Here is a 20,147-nt window from a genome sequence, read left to right on the forward strand (position 1 = left end):
ATTCAGTCCTGTACGTTCAGTCTGAAGCATCTAGTCTTTTTTTAGCATGGTAGTATGTAACCGGGCTGGTGAATTTTGTGGGTGATCCACTCCCCAGATGACTTGTGTTCATTGGACCGCCTGGGTAAAACGTTTTGTTAGTTATTTCTGGTATCCATGGAGTAGGTAGCCGGTTGATGGGGGGTGGGTTCTTTTGGCGCACAAGAAAAATAGAAGGTTGCTCAACTGGCATTACTTTCTTAGGGATTACGATTGATACTGTGCACTTGGAGTGCAGGTTTCCAAAAAAAAAAAAAGCGGGTATGCAGGTGTTGGAAAGTGTTCTGGAGATGTGCAATGGGCGGTCTGTGTTATTGAGGGAGGTGATTGAAAAGTTTTGGCTGCGAGCTTTTACGGATGTGGTGAGCCATACTGGCTTTGACTCGTATGTTAGGCTAAGTTCACATTTCCGTTGATTTGTATCAGTCACATGCGTCGCTTGACGCATGTGACTGATGCGCTGTTCAACGCTGTACAACGGATGACAAAGAACAGAATTCTTTGTCGGATTCCGTTGTGTGCGGGGGGCGGAGTTCTGGGGCAGAGCCGAGCGGGGGGCGGGGCCAGGCGCTGAGGATGTCAGTGGAAGTGCTGCGGTCTGCATGGCTGGGGACAGGTGAGTGTATCTGTGAGTGAGTGTGTGTATGTGCATGTATGTATGTATGTATGTATGTATGTGTGTGCACATGCAAAGTGCGGGAGGGGGCGGAGCCGAGTGGGGGGCGGGGCCAGGCGCTGAGGATGTCAGTGGAAGTGCTGCGGTCTGCATGGCTGGGGACAGGTGAGTGTATCTGTGAGTGAGTGAGTGTGTGTATGTGCATGTATGTATGTATGTATGTATGTATGTATGTGTGTGCACATGCAAAGTGCGGGAGGGGGCGGAGCCGAGCGGGGGGCGGGGCCAGGCGCTGAGGATGTCAGTGGAAGTGCTGCGGTCTGCATGGCTGGGGACAGGTGAGTGTATCTGTGAGTGAGTGTGTGTATGTGCATGTATGTATGTATGTATGTATGTATGTATGTATGTGTGTGCACATGCAAAGTGCGGGAGGGGGTGGAGCCGAGCGGGGGGCGGGGCCAGGCGCTGAGGATGTCAGTAGAAGTGCTGCGGTCTGCATGGCTGGGGACAGGTGAGTGTATGTGTGAGTGAGTGTGTGTATGTGCATGTATGTATGTATGTATGTGTGTGTGTGCACATGCAAAGTGCGGGAGGGGGCGGAGCCGAGCAGGGGGCGGGGCCAGACGAGGGTGTCAGTGCTTGTCTGCATGGCTGGGGACAGGTGTGTGTGTGTGTACATACATGTGCGGAGTGCGGGAGGGGGCGGGGCCGAGCGGGGAAGTGTCGGCCTCCCTGCACACGTAACCAGCCTAAATATCGGGTAACAGCAAAGCACCCGATGTTTACCTTGGTTACCCGATATTTACCTTGGTTACGGGCCTACACCGCTTAGCGCTGGCTCCTTGCACCGTAACCAGGGTAAATATCGGGTAACCAACCAAAGCTGGTGACGTGTGCAGGGAGCCAGAGAGCATGCGCAGCGAAATCCGACGGATCTCGCTGCTCAAAAAACGTTACATGCTGCGTTCCTCCCGCCCGGCGGTCAGTCGTTCCACGACTGATCAGTCGGGCGGAGGGTGCAACGCAGCATCATCAGTCACAATCCGCTGCTCATACAAGTCTATGGGAGCAGCGGAATCCGCTAAACGGATTCCGCTGTTTACAAGAGCAGCGGATTGTGACTGATAGATTTTAGCGGAAATGTGAACTTAGCCTTAGGGGCAATTGGTGAGCAGTCGTTTGGCCGGATTGGTGTGGGGAATTGAGATTCACCAAGAAGGTTAGTTTGCCAAGTTTTTCCCATAATTGGGGTACAGACAATTCGGGGCGATAGTTTAGTAATTGGGATCATTTCCAGGACAACAATATGTGGGCAGTCATGGGCATCAATTAAACTGATGGTGACATCATCACCCATGGTTCGGTTTATGCGACATCTCGTCTCAGGGTGTTTTGGATTCATTTTCTGGGTAGGGGTTATTCAGGTTTCTGGGGTTGGAGGACTCCATCGCGGATTCACTCGCACAATAGCAGTGGGATAATTTTCGGTCTTTGGCGCTATGGGCGGAGTCGAGGCTGCCATGGTATAGTGGAGCATTGAGCTGGGTTCTGCACATAGGGCTCATTGTTTAGTTCGGTTCCTTTGCGATTGGGCCATAGTTCACCCTATAATGTAGCGGAGAGGGGTGGGTCGCCTGGTAGCGACAATTTGTGGAGTCAATATCCCAAGAGCATTTAGTGAGAGTCTCACTGTATTGGTAAATGGGGTTGCGCGGTAGGGCTGGTTGGTCCCACAAGTTATTATGTTGGGTATTGGTGGCGTTTTCAGAGATAAGTTTTTGGTGTGGGAGACATCATGAAAGATCTCCTGGTTTGTCAGGCTTTAAAAGGTTGCAGGGGGGGCTGACTTAAACAGAGATACATAGGCCAGTGGCATTCAAGTACCTGAAGGAGATGACTTCCGGGCTACATTTGGTGTATTTTTCATGATTTGAAAAGGGTTGTTCGATTTTGCCTTTTCATGGGCCTTTTTTGGGGCTATGAGAATTGGGGAACTGGTCGCCATCTTTAGTAAGTGGACCGGACATTTGTGCCAGTGCGGGGGGAATTCCTGGCGTTCAGTCGGGATTGTTGGGATCCAGATGCCCAGAATCGAATCAGACAAATAAGGGCAGGCTGGAGAGGTTGGGGCTTTAGAGGATTCAGGAGGCATCCTGTGGAATGTTTTAGACATTGGCTAAGGTTAAGGGCCAAGCATCCAGGGCCATTATTAAGGCATAGCGAGGGTTCCTTTTTGTTGAAGATTCCATCTCGTGTCAGTTTTTTGGATGGTGCCTGGCTGCCTTATGGCAGTAGGCTAAGAGGTTTTTTCATTCCATTCTTTTCAACTCGGGGTTGCAGTTGGGACCAAACAAGCGTGCTTCCTTCCGGAGGTGGTGAAAAGAATTGGTAGGTGAGAATACAAGAGATATAAACATGTATTTGCGCCCACATTCGGAGAAAGGGGAGGCAAAGGAAGGGATCATAAGGGTAGCCTGAGAGGTTGGAATACCTGGGTAAGATTCTTTTGACAGTTGTGAGGGTACTGTCATACTTTCTTTCCTTCTTTACTCCCCCCCATTGTTTTCCCCATGGAGCACCCGGGCAGTGTAGTTTGTTGGCCATCGGAGGCTCTTTGGGTGTGAGGGAATTGGAACTGTGGGGTTTGTCCAGATGCGTGGCGACTGTTCGGTGGATCGAGGTCTGGTTTAAGAGATGGCGACAAGTGTTGTTGGAATTCCACCATTTAGGAAGTTTGGACCGTTCCCCTGATAGGTTTGCTTTACATGTCAAGGGGATCATTCTGAGGTTTTGATTCAGGATATCTGGCACGTTTTTTCTGCACTTATGGGCGTCAGTTCCCGATATGAAGGTGGAGTGGTCAAACATTGTGCCCAGAAATTGTGGCTTGCAGCTCGGACTGTCAACAAACTTAAAAAAAAAAAAAAAAAAAAGAATGGAGCAAAACGGGATATTTTGCATCTAGAAACCGGTGCGATTGGTTGTAAGAAATACAGACGTTGAACCTGGGGAAGGAAATGTTTTGGAAGTGTGTCGAGATCCACCTGAGTGCATTGGGTACTGATGTGTGGATGATGGGCATCCAGGAAGGTGTGGAGCAGGCAATTTTTGGTTGGTGGGGAAACTCGCATTATGAGGGGTCAGATAATGCTCGCTGTGGCAGGGGTTCTTGGAGTTGGTGGCAAAAATTGTGGTTGGAGGGTGGTACATCTGGTGGATGTAACCTCCCATTTTGGATCAGATCTTGGTTTATTGCATGGCGGATTGGTGGGCTCTTCAGGGTGGAGTCCCTGGGAGTCAGTGATGTTGGTAATTTTCCAGCAATAGTGGTGCCCCCGAGCTTGTGGTTGCGGCTGGGGGTAATGCTGGATGGTTTCAAGTATTTATGGCTTCCGCCAGGCTTTGGAGCTCCAAGAACCTCCTCACTTTTCATGTTGATTTATTGTATGTTTGTTATAATAAAGGCCAATTTGGCCATAATTAATCCAAAATGGTTGTCTGTCATTTGTGGAAGGGCATCCAGGTATGGGGTGGTTGTGGACCCGAAGGGGAGGTAAACTGAGGTACTAGGTGAAGCCTCTACAATACTGCAGTCATGTTTCTGAATCTTTTCTATTTTTTTCCCATTTTGATCTCTATCTATTTTTAGGACTTGTGTGAAAATCTGATGCAGTTTGAAGTCAAATGTATGCAGAAATATGGAAAGATTTTGAAAGGTTCACAAATTTTTACGCACCATTGTACACTTCTGGTTATAAGCTCTGTGCCACTCAATTAGGGTATGATTCCACTTCCATATGACTCGTGCCAATCTCGCATCAGTATCACCCGCCATGGCGCACACCCTCCTGACAGGAGCGCCTTAGTGACCTGGAAATATATGGAGCCGACCCGCTCCTGTCAGGAGATTGTGTGCCGTGTGAGGTGATACCGATGCGAGACTCGCATGTGTCATATGCAAGTGGAATCATACCCTTATACAAAGAATTGTTAAGGTGTTTTGCAATGTGGTTCTCAACCACACAACTTTCACATGATATGCACATGGATTCAATGTGCTTCACTAGTGAAAGCCACATGGATGAAAACTTCAGACCAGACAGAATTTGAAGTACTAGGTATCCTTATATACACAGTTGTGCATTATGATCTTTTTCATTATTATTGCAGGACGGATATACAAGAAATTAGATCAGAAATGAGTCAAGAGAGAGTGAAACGCTTAGCACTGCAGGTACGTCATAAAACATAGATAAGCCATAGTGATGGTGTTCTGTAGAATGTATATTCTGAACTGCACACCCAGTTATTATGGATCCATATTCTGAATTCATAGGGATTTTATGTGCATGGTACTCCAGGAGAAACCTTTTACTCCTAGCTAGAAATGTAATGTAGGGAGAATACCTCTGTAATGTAATCCAATGATTCATGTTACGTAAAAAGGCAATATTATTATTATTTATTATTATAGCACCATTTATTCCATGGCACTTTACAAGTAAAAAGGGTATGCATAAAAACAAGTACAACAATCATGAACATTACAAAAACAGACTGGTACAGGAGGAGAGAAGACCCTGCCCATGAGGGCTCACAGTCTACAAGGGATGGGTGAGGTCTAGTAGGTGAGGACAGAGCTGGTTGTGCAGTGGTGTACTGGTCTGAGGGTTATTGTAGGCTTGTTGGAAGATGTGGGTCTTCAGGTTCCTTTTGAAGCTTTCCACGGTAGGAGAGAGTCTGATATGCTGGGGTAGTGCGTTCCACAGTATGAAATCTTGTATGCTATTGTGGGAAGAGGAGATAAGAGGGGAGAAGAGAAGCAGGTCTTATGAGAATCTGAGGTTGTCATAGGTGCAGATTACAGATCCATATTCACATGAAACCTTTGGTCTACTGTGTTTCACTAGTTATGATTGAGATCGTTTACCTAGGTGCACAGTCCTAGCCATCAATGATCAAATATCAATGTTGGGCCTCCAGTTTGACACCCATCAAACTCTGTATATGACTGAGCCTGTGCACAGGCAATCTATCTCCTCATTGTAATCAAAGATCTCTGTCATGGTTTATTTGTCTCCCACGAAAGAAAAACATAATGAAATGGAGATGTGAGCACATGATGGCATATTTTTTCCCTTCATATTCAGTGACTCAAAAGGGATTTAAGAGGTGAAATACACTGTGGATCATGAACATCATCAGCCAGTCTATTTCAAGAAAAGAACAGGTGTCCTTAATCTTTTGTGCTCTCACTGCATCACACAGGACTGAAACCAAGAAACCATCTAACCAACACATGCCATGACTCGTCATGCCCAGTTTATATTATCGTGCTTTGTTTCCATTAGGCCTCATTCACACAAGATTACTTATAAGCTGCTTATTTCAAGGATTCTAAATGCAGAGCTAATGTTACTTAATGGACCTATTATTCTACCATATACTTCCCATAGTTTACAGAGATTGAGAGTCATCCAAAAAATCCCAGCTGCCTGCACATGCCATAGACAATAGATGCTTAGGCCATGTTCACACAGATTTTTTTATTCACATGGATTTGGTGCGTATCTAAATGTCCATGCAAAAACTGCCTCCCTTAGTCTCCAATTGTAAATCTGCATTAATATTTATATTTCCGTAGCAGATTTGAAAAAAAACTGCTCTAGTAAGTGACAAAGTTGTCTCCTATTGAAGAGGTTTTCACATGAAAAAATCATGAGTAAACCTCATTAAATTGGTATAATCCACAGACAATCCTGTCGCAGTTATTTTTCTTGTTTATGCTCAATCACCCGGATTATAAAAGTGCATCATTGCTAATGATGCTGGGGTAGAGGCTTGTCACGGTTTGGTGATCTAAATCTTCCAGATTGGTTTCCTAAAGGAAACCTGTCAGATCCCATATGCGTTCTAACCTACAAGCAGAGTGATGTGTGGCCTAGAAACCCCTTCCTACCCATCCTTGTGTTGTAATATTGTGTAATATGAATTTATAAGAAAAGTTTTATAACTTACGTGTTCCCTATGTAAATGAACAGAGGGTCTAGTCCCAGGGCCGTATTTGCCACTAGGCACCCGTGGTCCCGTGCCTAGGGCGGCACGTTGCGGGGGGCGGCACTTTCTGGCAGCAAAAAATAAAAAAAAAAAAAAAAAAATTTTATAAATTTTTTTTTTTTTACATCCCCGCCCCCCGTCCCTCCCTCCGTTACACTCGGCTGTGTTGTGTTGTACATTGCGGGCGCCAGGCATAGTGAGCTGACTAACCCCGGAAGTTCCATGGCCTGCACTTCCGGGGTCAGAGGCGTGCAGGCGCGACATTCAGCTGACTGCCCCGTGCTGCAGCGTCCAATGCTGCAGATGACACACGCCGTGGAGGAGGACGCGTCTGAAGCTGGAGCCAGGCAGAAGAGGAGCCAGCCAGAGCAGGGCGGCGGGCACCGGAGCAGGTAAGGCAGAGGCAGAGCCTAGAATGTATGGGCTCCTTACAGGTTAGTTGATGATCGTTGCAAATTGCGATGCCTCTTTTTGTCCACTGTAATCATGCAAGGGGAGGCTGGGGGGAGAGAGGCTGAGGCTGGGGGAGGCTGGGAAGAGAGGGAGGCTGGGGGGAGGCTGGGAAGAGAGAGAGGCTGGGGTGAGGCTGGGAAGAGAGAGAGGCTGGGGGGAGGCTGGGAAGAGAGAGAGAGAGGCTGAGGCTGGGAAGAGAGAGAGGCTGGGAAGAGAGGCTGAGGGCAGGCTGGGAAGAGAGAGAGAGGCTGAGGCTGGGAAGAGAGAGAGACTGAGACTGGGGGGAGGCTGGGAAGAGAGAGAGGCTGAGGGAGGCTGGGAAGAGAGAGAGGCTGGGAAGAGAAAGAGGCTGAGGCTGGGGGGAGTCTGGGAAGAGAGAGAGAGGCTGAGGCTGGGAAGACAGAGAGGCTTAGGCTGGGGGGAGGCTGGAAGAGAGAGAGGCTGAGGCTGGGGAGAGAGAGGCTGAGGCTGGGGAGAGAGAGGCTGAGGCTGGGGGGAGAGAGGCTGAGGCTGGGGGGGAGGCTGGGGGGAGAGAGAGGCTAAGGCTGGGGGGAGAGAGGCTGGGGGGAGAGAGGCTGAGGCTGGGGGGAGAGAGAGGCTGAAGCTGGGGGGGAGGCTGGGAGAAGAGAGGCTGATTCTGGGGGAGTCTGGGAGGGGGAGGCTGATGCTGAGGGAGGCTGATGCTGAGGGAGGCTGGGAGGGGGAGGGTGAGGCTTGGAGGAGGGAAGCTGATGCTGAAGGAGACTTGGAGGAGGGAGGGAGGAGGGAGGCTGATGCTGGGGGAGGCTGGGAGGAGGGAGGCTGATGCTGGGGGAGGCTGGGAGGAGGGAGGCTGATGCTAGGGGAGGCTGGGAGGAGGGAGGCTGATGCTGGGGGAGGTTGGGAGGAGGGAGGCTGAGGCTAGGGGAGGCTGGGAGGAGGGAGGCTGAAGCTGGGGAAGGCTGAGGCTGGGGAAGGCTGAGGCTGGGAGGAGGGAGGAGGGAGGCTGGGAGGGGGAAGGTGAGGCTTGGAGGAGGGAGGCTGATGCTGGGGGAGGCTGGGAGGAGGGAGGCTGATGCTGGGAGAAGGGAGGCTGATGCTGGGAGCAGGGAGGCTGATGCTGGGGGATGCTGGGAGGAGAGAGGCTGATTCTGGGGGAGTCTGGGAGGGGGAGGCTGATGCTGAGGGAGGCTGGGAGGGGGAGGGTGAGGCTTGGAGGAGGAAAGCTGATGCTGAGGAGACTTGGAGGAGGGAGGCTGATGCTGAGGGAGGCTGATGCTGAGGGAGGCTGATGCTGGGGGAGGCTGGGAGGAGGGAGGCTGATGCTGGGGGAGGTTGGGAGGAGGGAGGCTGATGCTGAGGGAGGCTGAGGCTAGGGGAGGCTGGGAGGAGGGAGGCTGAAGCTGGGGAAGGCTGGGAGGAGGGAGGCTGAGGCTGGGGGAGGCTGAGGCTGGGGGAGGCTGGGAGGCTGAGGCTGGGGGAGGCTGGGAGGAGGGAGGCTGGGAGGAGGGAGGCTGGGAGGGGGAAGGTGAGGCTTGGAGGAGGGAGGCTGATGCTGGGGGAGGCTGGGAGGAGGGAGGCTGATGCTGGGAGGAGGGAGGCTGATGCTGGGAGCAGGGAGGCTGATGCTGGGGGAGGCTGGGAGGAGAGAGGCTGATTCTGGGGGAGTCTGGGAGGGGGAGGCTGATGCTGAGGGAGGCTGATGCTGAGGGAGGCTGGGAGGGGGAGGGGGAGGCTTGGAGGAGGGAAGCTGATGCTGAGGGAGACTTGGAGGAGGGAGGCTGAGGCTGGGGGAGGCTGGGAGGAGGGAGGCTGGGGGAGGCTGATGCTGGGGGAGGCTGAGAGGAGAGAGGCTGATGCTGGGGGAGGCTGGGAGGGGGAAGGTGAGGCTTGGAGGAGGGAGGCTGATGCTGGGGGAGGCTGGGAGGAGGGAGGCTGATGCTGGGGGAGGCTGGGAGGAGGGAGGCTGATGTCGGGGGAGGCTGGGAGGAGGGAGGCTGATGCTGGGGGAGGCTGGGAGGAGGGAGGCTGATGCTGGGGGAGGCTGGGAGGGGGAAGGTGAGGCTTGGAGGAGGGAGGCTGATGCTGGGGGAGGCTGGGAGGAGGGAGGCTGATGCTGGGGGAGGCTGGGAGGAGGGAGGCTGATGTTGGGGGAGGCTGGGAGGAGGGAGGCTGATGTCAGGGGAGGCTGGGAGGAGGGAGGCTGATGCTGGGGGAGGCTGGGAGGAGGGAGGCTGATGCTGGGGGAGGCTGGGAGGAGGGAGGCTGATGCTGGGGGAGGCTGGGAGGAGGGAGGCTGATGCTGGGGGAGGCTGGGAGGAGGGAGGCTGATGCTGGGGGAGGCTGGGAGGAGGGAGGCTGATGCTGGGGGAGGCTGGGAGGAGGGAGGCTGATGCTGGGGGAGGCTGGGAGGAGGGAGGCTGATGCTTGGGGAGGTTGGGAGGAGGGAGGCTGAGGCTGGGGGAGGCTGGGAGGAGGGAGGCTGAGGCTGGGGGAGGCTGGGAGGAGGGAGGCTGGGAGGAGAGAGGCTGATGCTGGGAGGGGGAAGGTGAGGCTTGGAGGAGGGAGGCTGATGCTGGGGGAGGCTGGGAGGAGGAAGGCTGATGCTGGGGGAGGCTGGGAGGAGGAAGGCTGAGGCTGGGAGGAGGAAGGCTGATGCTGGGGGAGGCTGGGAGGAGGAAGGCTGATGCTGGGGCAGGCTGGGAGGAGGAAGGCTGATGCTGGGGGAGGCTGGGAGGAGGGAGGCTGATGCTGGGGGAGGCTGGGAGGAGGGAGGCTGATGCTGGGGGAGGCTGGGAGGAGGGAGGCTGATGCTTGGGGAGGTTGGGAGGAGGGAGGCTGAGGCTAGGGGAGGCTGGGAGGAGGGAGGCTGAGGCTAGGGGAGGCTGGGAGGAGGGAGGCTGAAGCTGGGGAAGGCTGGGAGGAGGGAGGCTGAAGCTGGGGAAGGCTGGGAGGAGGGAGGCTGAGGCTGGGGGAGGCTGGGAGGAGGGAGGCTGAGGCTGGGAGGAGGGAGGCTGGGAGGGGGAAGGTGAGGCTGGGAGGAGGGAGGCTGATGCTGGGGGAGGCTGGGAGGAGGGAGGCTGATGCTGGGGGAGGCTGGGAGGAGGGAGGCTGAAGCTGGGAGCAGGGAGGCTGATGCTGGGGGAGGCTGGGAGGAGAGAGGCTGATGCTGGAGGAGGCTGATGCTGGGGGAGGCTGGGAGGAGAGAGGCTGATGCTGGAGGAGGCTGATGCTGGGGGAGGCTGGGAGGAGAGAGGCTGATGCTGGAGGAGCCTGAGGCTGGGGGAGGCTGGGAGGAGGGAGGCTGGGGGAGGCTGATGCTGGGGGAGGCTGAGAGGAGAGAGGCTGATGCTGGGGGAGGCTGGGAGGGGGAAGGTGAGGCTTGGAGGAGGGAGGCTGATGCTGGGGGAGGCTGGGAGGAGGGAGGCTGATGCTGGGGGAGGCTGGGAGGAGGGAGGCTGATGTTGGGGGAGGCTGGGAGGAGGGAGGCTGATGTCGGGGGAGGCTGGGAGGAGGGAGGCTGATGCTGGGGGAGGCTGGGAGGAGGGAGGCTGATGCTGGGGGAGGCTGGGAGGGGGAAGGTGAGGCTTGGAGGAGGGAGGCTGATGCTGGGGGAGGCTGGGAGGAGGGAGGCTGATGCTGGGGGAGGCTGGGAGGAGGGAGGCTGATGTTGGGGGAGGCTGGGAGGAGGGAGGCTGATGTCGGGGGAGGCTGGGAGGAGGGAGGCTGATGCTGGGGGAGGCTGGGAGGAGGGAGGCTGATGCTGGGGGAGGCTGGGAGGAGGGAGGCTGATGCTGGGGGAGGCTGGGAGGAGGGAGGCTGATGCTGGGGGAGGCTGGGAGGAGGGAGGCTGATGCTGGGGGATGCTGGGAGGAGGGAGGCTGATGCTGGGGGAGGCTGGGAGGAGGGAGGCTGATGCTGGGGGAGGCTGGGAGGAGGGAGGCTGATGCTTGGGGAGGTTAGGAGGAGGGAGGCTGAGGCTGGGGGAGGCTGGGAGGAGGGAGGCTGAGGCTGGGGGAGGCTGGGAGGAGGGAGGCTGGGAGGAGAGAGGCTGATGCTGGGAGGGGGAAGGTGAGGCTTGGAGGAGGGAGGCTGATGCTGGGGGAGGCTGGGAGGAGGAAGGCTGATGCTGGGGGAGGCTGGGAGGAGGAAGGCTGAGGCTGGGAGGAGGAAGGCTGATGCTGGGGGAGGCTGGGAGGAGGAAGGCTGATGCTGGGGCAGGCTGGGAGGAGGAAGGCTGATGCTGGGGGAGGCTGGGAGGAGGGAGGCTGATGCTGGGGGAGGCTGGGAGGAGGGAGGCTGATGCTGGGGGAGGCTGGGAGGAGGGAGGCTGATGCTTGGGGAGGTTGGGAGGAGGGAGGCTGAGGCTAGGGGAGGCTGGGAGGAGGGAGGCTGAGGCTAGGGGAGGCTGGGAGGAGGGAGGCTGAAGCTGGGGAAGGCTGGGAGGAGGGAGGCTGAAGCTGGGGAAGGCTGGGAGGAGGGAGGCTGAGGCTGGGGGAGGCTGGGAGGAGGGAGGCTGAGGCTGGGAGGAGGGAGGCTGGGAGGGGGAAGGTGAGGCTGGGAGGAGGGAGGCTGATGCTGGGGGAGGCTGGGAGGAGGGAGGCTGATGCTGGGGGAGGCTGGGAGGAGGGAGGCTGATGCTGGGGGAGGCTGGGAGGAGGGAGGCTGATGCTGGGGGAGGCTGGGAGGAGGGAGGCTGATGCTGGGAGCAGGGAGGCTGATGCTGGGGGAGGCTGGGAGGAGAGAGGCTGATGCTGGAGGAGGCTGATGCTGGGGGAGGCTGGGAGGAGAGAGGCTGATGCTGGAGGAGGCTGATGCTGGGGGAGGCTGGGAGGAGAGAGGCTGATGCTGGAGGAGGCTGCTGCTGGGGGAGGCTGGGAGGAGAGAGGCTGATGCTGGAGGAGGCTGATGCTGGGGGAGGCTGGGAGGAGAGAGGCTGATGCTGGAGGAGGCTGATGCTGGGGGAGGCTGGGAGGAGAGAGGCTGATGCTGGAGGAGGCTCATGCTGGGGGAGGCTGGGAGGAGAGAGGCTGATGCTGGAGGAGGCTCATGCTGGGGGAGACTGGGAGGAGAGAGGCTGATGCTGGAGGAGGCTCATGCTGGGGGAGGCTGGGAGGAGAGAGGCTGATGCTGGGGGAAGCTGGGGGAGAGAGGCTGAAGCTGGGGGAGAGAGGCTGATGCTGGGGGAGGCTGGGGAGAGAGAGGCTGATGCTGGGGGAGAGGCTGCTGGTGAAGGCGGGAGAGAGCGGCTGCTGCTGGGGGAATGGGAGAGAGGGGCCAATGCTAGAGACAGAGGACAAGGGTTGAGGGATAGAGCAATGACAATATCGATGGGGGGGAGTGTAAGGGCTCAGAATAAGAGGGGGCCAGCATTGGGAGCTCATTATGGAGAAGGGGCAGCATGTCTGGGCTCAGTATGGAGTGGAACAATATAGGGAAGTCAATATCAAGAGTGGGGTAGTGTGTGTGGGGGGGGTCTCAGCATAAGCGTTAGTGTGGTGGTCTTAGGATGAATGGGGCAGCATGGAGGTGACATTATGGAAAAGAGGAAGGCAGCATTAGGAGCTCATGGAGAGGGGCAGCATGCATGGGACACTGTCAGGAGGGGGCAGCATGCATGGGACACTGTCAGGAGGGGGCAGCATGCATGGGACACTGTGAGGAGGGGGCAGCATGCATGGGACACTGTGAGGAGGGGGCAGCATGCATGGGACACTGTGAGGAGGGGGCAGCATGCATGGGACACTGTGAGGAGGAGGCAGCATGCATGGGACATTGTGAGGAGGGGGCAGCATGCATGGGACACTGTGAGGAGGGGGCAGCATGCATGGGACATTGTGAGGAGGGGGCAGCATGCATGGGACATTGTGAGGAGGGGGCAGCATGCATGGGACACTGAGAGGAGGGGGCAGCATGCATGGGACACTGTGAGGAGGGGGCAGCATGCATGGGACACTGTGAGGAGGGGGCAGCATGCATGGGACACTGTGAGGAGGGGGCAGCATGATGTGAGGTCAATGTGCAGATCATATTTCATAATTGAGGAAGGTGTGGTGGGTATAATTTATAAGGGAGGGCAGTGTGTCGTTTATTAGGGGCAGTGTGACAGTCACAGTATATAAGTGGGGACGGTGGGAATATTTTATACTCATGCTATGTTTTGATGTGCCTGTGGTGATCCCCATTGGGGGGGGGGGGGGTTAGTGCCCTTCGTTTCTCATTGATACTTTTTCAAGTGTTTTACAGAGTAGATCTGCCTTAAACAGATGTCGTGTGCGAAAACTCAGTTTTACGTTGTCAATAAGGGGCGCGACCACTTTAAGTGCCTAGGGCAGCACGAAGGCAAAATACAGCCCTGTCTAGTCCCCAGGGCGTCGCTTTGCCCCGTGGGCGTTTGCATGCTTACCGTGGTATCACGCCTCTGTGGGCGTGATACCATGGATTTACTGTACATGAGCGATGTCACCGTCAGCTCCTGGAGATCCCGAGCGTGCGCACTTCTCATTCGCGCAGCCTTCTTATCCGGATGTTTACTTGCTGGCTTTAGACACGCTCTGCACATGGTTGGAACCGCAGGGGTCTTCTGATCATGCACAGTGCGCTTGTGAAACCCGACAAGCAAACACCCGGATAAAAAGCGCAAATGGCAAGTGCGCACGCGCGGGATGTCCAGGAGCTGACGGTGACGTCGCTCATGTAAATCCATGGTATCACGCCCACAGGGGTGTGATACCACGGAAAGCATGCAAACGCCCATGGGGCGAAGCGACGCCCAGGGGACTAGATTCTCTGATCATTTCCATAGGGAACACATGTTATAAAACTTTTTTTTAGACATTCATATTAAACAATATTACAACACAGGAATGGGTAGGAAGGGGTTACTAGGACACACATCACCCTGCTTGTCGGTTAGAGACCATAAGGGACCTGACAGGTTCCCTTTAATTCTATAGTTTTGCAGAAAATGTGCAATGCTTTTTCAAAATATGGAGCACCAAAACTTAGAGATATATATTAAACAGAGAATCCTAGTCTGTAAGCATAAAAAACAAACAAACTATGCTTTAATTATTCTCCCATACTCCAGTGCGGCATCTCTGCCGAAACTCCTGGTGTCTGTTATTCGCTATAGTCCTGATGCCACATGGACAGGGTGGCATGCAATCAGTCAGCTCAGCGGCTGTCTGTGGGGTGATTGGCCACTCGGCTGTCAACATAACATCAGCACTGCAGCCATGCCAGACACTGGGAATAACGTGAAAGACTCAGTGTTGTACGTGGGAATTATTAGTAAAGCGTGGTTTGCTTATTTATAGCATACTACACCCAAGAACCTGATTGGGGAATGGAGACAACCCTTTTAGGCCTGCGACACACATCCGTGAAAATGCACACACGTGTGTTATGGACCGTTTTTCGGGTCCGTGTCCCGTTTTTGTGTCAGTTTTTATGGTCCGTGTGGCATTTGTGTGACCGGCGTATGCTACCCGTGTGTGCGTGTGTAATGGCCGTGTGTGCGTGAGATTTGTACCTGACGTGTGAATGTTTTTTCCTTGTGAAATGTTCTGTGTTTAATGTAAAATGTCGTGTTTGATTACCGACATCACAGGCAGCAGACAGAGTCACGCGCTGAGAATGAACTCGGGTGACCTTCACCCGACTTCATTGTCATACCACGGCTCTGTCTGTGTCGCGTACTGATTAGCGGTCACCCGTGAAGGACTCACCGGTGACCGCTAATCCCCTGAGTGACTGCAATGAGCAGCGCGATTAGCACTGCCATCTCTCAGGTTACCCGCGGCTAGCTGGATCCTCCACCCGTGATCGCAACTCACCTGTGACTTCATCACTGTCACTCGGGCGACTTGCTGTCACAGGTGGAGGATCCAGCGGTGGCCACAAGTAACCTGAGTGACATCATCGCTGATCGTGCGGCTCACCTCAGTTGCTGTGTGGAGCTGTCAGAAGAACCCCGCCGCTCCTGTCACCTTCATGTAGCAGAGCTGGAAGCGACGCGGCACCTCCGTGGATTACGCCGGACATGGATGGGTATTTGGGGCTTAATAAATTGGTGAAGTGGTTTTTTTTTTAGTGTTTATTATTTCAAATAAAGGATTTTTCGTTGTGTGTGTTTATTTACTGTAACTTACAGATTAATCATGGAAGGTATCTCGGGGAGACACCGGACATGATTAATCTTGGACTTAGTGGCAGCTATGGGCTGCCATTAACTCTTTATTACCCCGATTGCCAATGCACCAGGGCAATTCGGGAAGAGCCGGGTAGAGTCCCAGAACTGTCGCATCTAATGGATGCGGCGTTTCTGGGCGGCTGCTGGGTGATATTGTTAGGCTGGGGGGCTCCCCATAACGTGGAGCTCCCCAAGCCTGAGAATACCAGCCTTCAGCCGTTTGACTTTACGTCGTTTTTTTTAATTATTTATTTATTTATTATACTGCACAGTATAGACCCGCCCACTGGTGGCTGTGATTGGTTGCAGTGAGACAGCTGTCACTCAGTGTGGGGGCGTGTCTCACTGCAACCAATCATAGGCGCCGGTGGGCGGGGAAAGCAGGGAATACGAGATTGATTAATGAGCGGCAGGCTTTTTCAAAATAATAACAGCCGTCGGAGCAGTGTGAACGCCGTGCAGCGTCGTGCCGGTGATCGGGGATCGGTAAGTATGAGAGAGGGAGGGGGGAGACTGACCGACAGACAGAGAAAGGGACAGACAAGACAGAGAGAGAGACCGACCGACAGAGAGAGACCGACCGACGGACTGAGGGAGATTGACCGACATAGACAGAAAAAGAAAGAATAGCCGCTACAAAAAAGCAGAAAACGTACACGGAGCATATAGAGATGCATCCGTGTCACGTACTTGTGCGCACCAAACCATTGACTTTCATGGTGTCCGTGTGTGCGTGTTCCGTGCAGGAAACGGACATGCTGCCGTGCAAAACGGAGACACATACGGATCACGGACACGGACATGATGAAAAACGCAAGTTTGACCACAAACATAGATTAACATTGGTGCACGTTTGTCCGTGTCTCCGGTATATACGGAAACGGACAAAACACGCACGTTTTAACGGATGTGTGTCGGAGGCCTTAGGAAATGAATCAGTACACAATGTTACACTTATAAAAGTGGTTGTCCAGTGTTAGGATATGCCCTTTTTAATAGGAACCTATCAAGGGTAAAAAATATTAACGTGCAGATATGGGGTTAATCTGCCGTTAATAGCTTTTTAAACCTGCCCATTGCCTGCACATTGAACCTCCTGCAGGGAGGAAATTAATTTAATTCCTCCTAGCAGCGTTTCGGTTTCAGTCAGACTCCATCATAGATAAAGGGATATGTATGACATTTTTCACATCCATCATGCAACAAAAACGATGATGGTTCTAGTGCTGTATTTCTGTACTGATGGTGGTTCTAGTTCTACATTCCTGTACTGATTCTGGCTGTGGTGACGTATTTTTATGGTTGTGTAGCAACTCAAATGGGAATTAGGCAACACACTAAAAACCTGACCCTGCCAGTTCCTGTACAGACAAGAGATCCTGCTCTCACAGTCCCTAATGGTTCCTAAGCAGGGATAGTCCTAACAGACTAAACTATGGCAGCTCAGACCTATTCTCCCTGATCGGCCCTTGAGTGCTTCACATTCCTCCTAGACAACCAGAGGGCAGAGCAGAGTGCTATTTACCTAAAGAAGGAAAGGTATTCTACAGGTGGCTTTACACACTGCAACATCGCAAACGACATCGCTGTAACGTCACCGGTTTTGTGACGTAATAGCGACCTCCCCAGCGACATTGCAGTGTGTGAAACACATCAGCGACCTGGCCCCTGCTGTGAAGTTGCTGATCGCTACAAATCGTTCAGGACCATTCTTTGGTCCTTTGTTTCCTGCTGTGCAGCAAAGTCTCAGTGTGTAAAGGGGACTTAAAACACTGGAAACGAGTGATGTGTCACAATATCTGTCAATCACTATTCTCTGTCAGTCGGTCTCTCCCTCTCGGTCTCTATTCTCTCTCTGTCGGTCCGTCACTATCTCTGTCCCTCTCTCACAGTCTGTCGGTCATTTTCCCCTCCTCTCTCATACTCACCGATCCCCGGCGCGGCACTGTACGGCATTCACACTGCTGCGGCGGCTTTTACTATTTTGAAAAAGCCGGCCGCTCATTAAACAATTTCGTATTCCCTACTTTCCCCGCCCACAGGCGCCTATGATTGGTTGCAGTGAGACACACCCCCACACTGAGTGACAGGTGTCTCACTGCACCCAATCACAGCAGCCGGTGGGCGGGTCTATACTGTGCAGTGAAATAAATAATTAAATAATTTAAAAAACCGGCGTGCGGTCCCCCCCCAATTTTAATACCAGCCAGATAAAGCCATGCGGCTCAGGATGGGGAGCTCCACGTTATGGGGAGCCCCCCAGCCTAACAATATCAGTCAGCAGCCGCCCAGAATTGCCGCATACGTTATATGCGACAGTTCTGGGACTGTACCCGGCTCTTCCCGATTTGCCCTGGTGCGTTGGCAAATCGGGGTAATAAGGAGTTATTGGCAGCCCATAGCTGACAATAAGTCCTAGATTAATCATGTCAGGCGTCTCCCCGAGAAACCTTCCATGATTAATCTGTAAATTACAGTAAATAAACACACACACCCGAAAAAATCATTTATTAGAAATAAAAAACACAAACAAATTCCCTCATCACCAATTTAATCAGCCCCAAAAAGCCCTCCATGTCCGGCGTAATCCACGGACCTCCAGTGTCGCTTCCAGCTCAGCTGCATGCAGGTGACAGGAGCAGCAGAAGACACCGCCGCTCCTGTCACCTTCACGCAGCTAATGAAGACAGCCGCGCGATCGGCTAAGCTGTCACTGAGGTTACCCGCTGTCACTGGATCCAGCGGTGGATCTAGCGGTGGATGCAGCGGTGGCCGCGGGTAACCTCAGTGACAGCTCAGCTGATCGCGCTACTCACCGCCGCTCCGGTCAGCTCCATGCAGCAACTGAGATGAGTAGCAAGATCAGCTGAGCTGTCACTGAGGTTACCCGTGGCCACCGCTGCATCCACCGCTGGATCCAGTGACAGCTGGTAACCTCAGTGACAGCTCAGCCGATCGCGCGGCTGTCTTCATTTGCTGCGTGGAGGTGACAGGAGAGGCGGTGTCTTCTGTAGCTCCTGTCACCGGCATGCAGCAGAGCTAGAAGTGACGCTGGAGGTCCGTGGATTACGCCGGACATGAAGGGCTTTTTGGGGCTGATTAAATTGGTGATGAGGGAATGTGTTTGTGTTTTTTATTTCTAATAAATGATTTTTTCAGTTGTGTGTGTTTATTTACTGTAATTTACAGATTAATCATGGAAGGTATCTCGGGGAGACGCCTGACATGATTAATCTAGGACTAATCTATGGGCTGCCAATAACTCCTTATTACCCCGATTTGCCAACGCACTAGGGCAAATCTGGAAGAGCCGTGTACAGTCCCAGAACTGTCGCATATAATGTATGCGGCAATTCTGGGCGGCTGCTGACTGATATTGTTAGGCTGGGGGGCTCCCCATAACGCGGAGCTCCCCATCCTGAGAATACCAGCCTTCAGCCGTATGGCTTTATCTGGCTGGTATTAAAATTGGAGGGGACCGCACGCCGTTTTTTTTAATTATTTAATTATTTATTTCACTGCACAGTATAGACCCGCCCACCGACTGCTGTGATTGGGTGCAGTGAGACACCTGTCACTCAGCGTGGGGGCGTGTCTCACTGCAACCAATCATAGGCGCCTGTGGGCAGGGAAAGTAGGGAATACGAAATTGTTTAACCCCTTCACCCCCGGCCACTAAAACACCCTAATGACCGGGCCATTTTTTGCAATTCTGACCAGTGTCACTTTGACAGGTTATAACTCTGGAACGCTTCAACGGATCCTGGCGATTCTGAGATTGTTTTTTCGTGACATATTGTACTTCATGTCAGTGGTAAATTAAGGCCAATATTTTTTGCGTTTATTTGTGAAAATTTAGGAAATTTGGCGAAAATTTTGAAAATTTCGCAATTTTCAAACTTTGAAAATTTATGCCCATAAATCTGAGAGATATGTCACACAAAATAGTTACTAAATAACATTTCCCACTTGTCTACTTTACACCAGCGCAATTTTCGAAACAAATTTTTTTTCCGTTAGGAAGTTAGAAGGGGTCAAAGGTCATCAGCAAATTCTCATTTTTCCAACAAAATTTACAAAATAATTTTTTAGGGACCACATTACATTTGAGGTGACTTTGAGAGGCCTAGGTGACAGAAAATACCCAAAAGTGACCCCATTCTAAAAACTACACCCCTCACACTGCTCAAAACCACATCCAATAAGTTTATTAACCCTTTAGGTGCTTCACAGGAACCAAAGCAATGGGGAAGGAAAAAATGAAAATTTTACTTTTTAACACAAAAATGTTACTTTAGCCATAAAATTTTCATTTTTACAAGGGAGAAAAGAGAAAGTACACAATACAATTTATTGTCATGTTCTCCTGAGTACGCTGATACCCCATATGTGGTAAAAATCAATTGTTTGGGCGCACGGCAGAGCTCGGAAGGGAAGGAGCGCCATTTGAATTTTTGAACGCAAAATTAGCTGCACTCATTAGCGGACGCCATGTCGGGTTTGAAGACCCCCTGAGGTGCCTAACCAATGGAGCTCCCCCACAAGTGACCCCATTTTGGAAACTAGGGCCCTCAAATAATTTTTCTAGATGTTTGGTGAGCACTTTGAACCCCTGGGGGCTTCACAGAAGTTTATAGCGTTGAGCCGTGAAAAGAAAAAAATTTTTTTTTACCACAAAACGGTTGCTTCAACTAGGTAGCTTTTTTTTCACAAGGGTAACAGGAAAAAATGTACCATAAAATGTATTGTGCATTTTCTCCTGAGTACGCAGATACCTCATATGTGGTGGAAAGTAATTGTTTGGGCGCA

The 20,147-nt window shown here is 53.0% G+C and overlaps 1 protein-coding gene across 1 annotated transcript in view; it reads left to right on the forward strand.

The window, feature by feature from the left end:
• SH3D21 (SH3 domain containing 21) overlaps positions 1-20,147 on the forward strand; it is a 271,986-nt gene that overhangs the window by 230,439 nt on the left and 21,400 nt on the right. Inside the window, exon 19 of the mRNA XM_075336044.1 lies at positions 4,826-4,889. Within this exon, the coding sequence (XP_075192159.1) occupies positions 4,826-4,889 (64 nt within the window). The remainder of the gene's footprint in view (positions 1-4,825; positions 4,890-20,147) is intronic.

The sequence above is a fragment of the Anomaloglossus baeobatrachus genome, chromosome 2 (genome assembly GCF_048569485.1).
Source record: "Anomaloglossus baeobatrachus isolate aAnoBae1 chromosome 2, aAnoBae1.hap1, whole genome shotgun sequence".
Lineage (NCBI taxonomy): Eukaryota > Metazoa > Chordata > Amphibia > Anura > Aromobatidae > Anomaloglossus > Anomaloglossus baeobatrachus.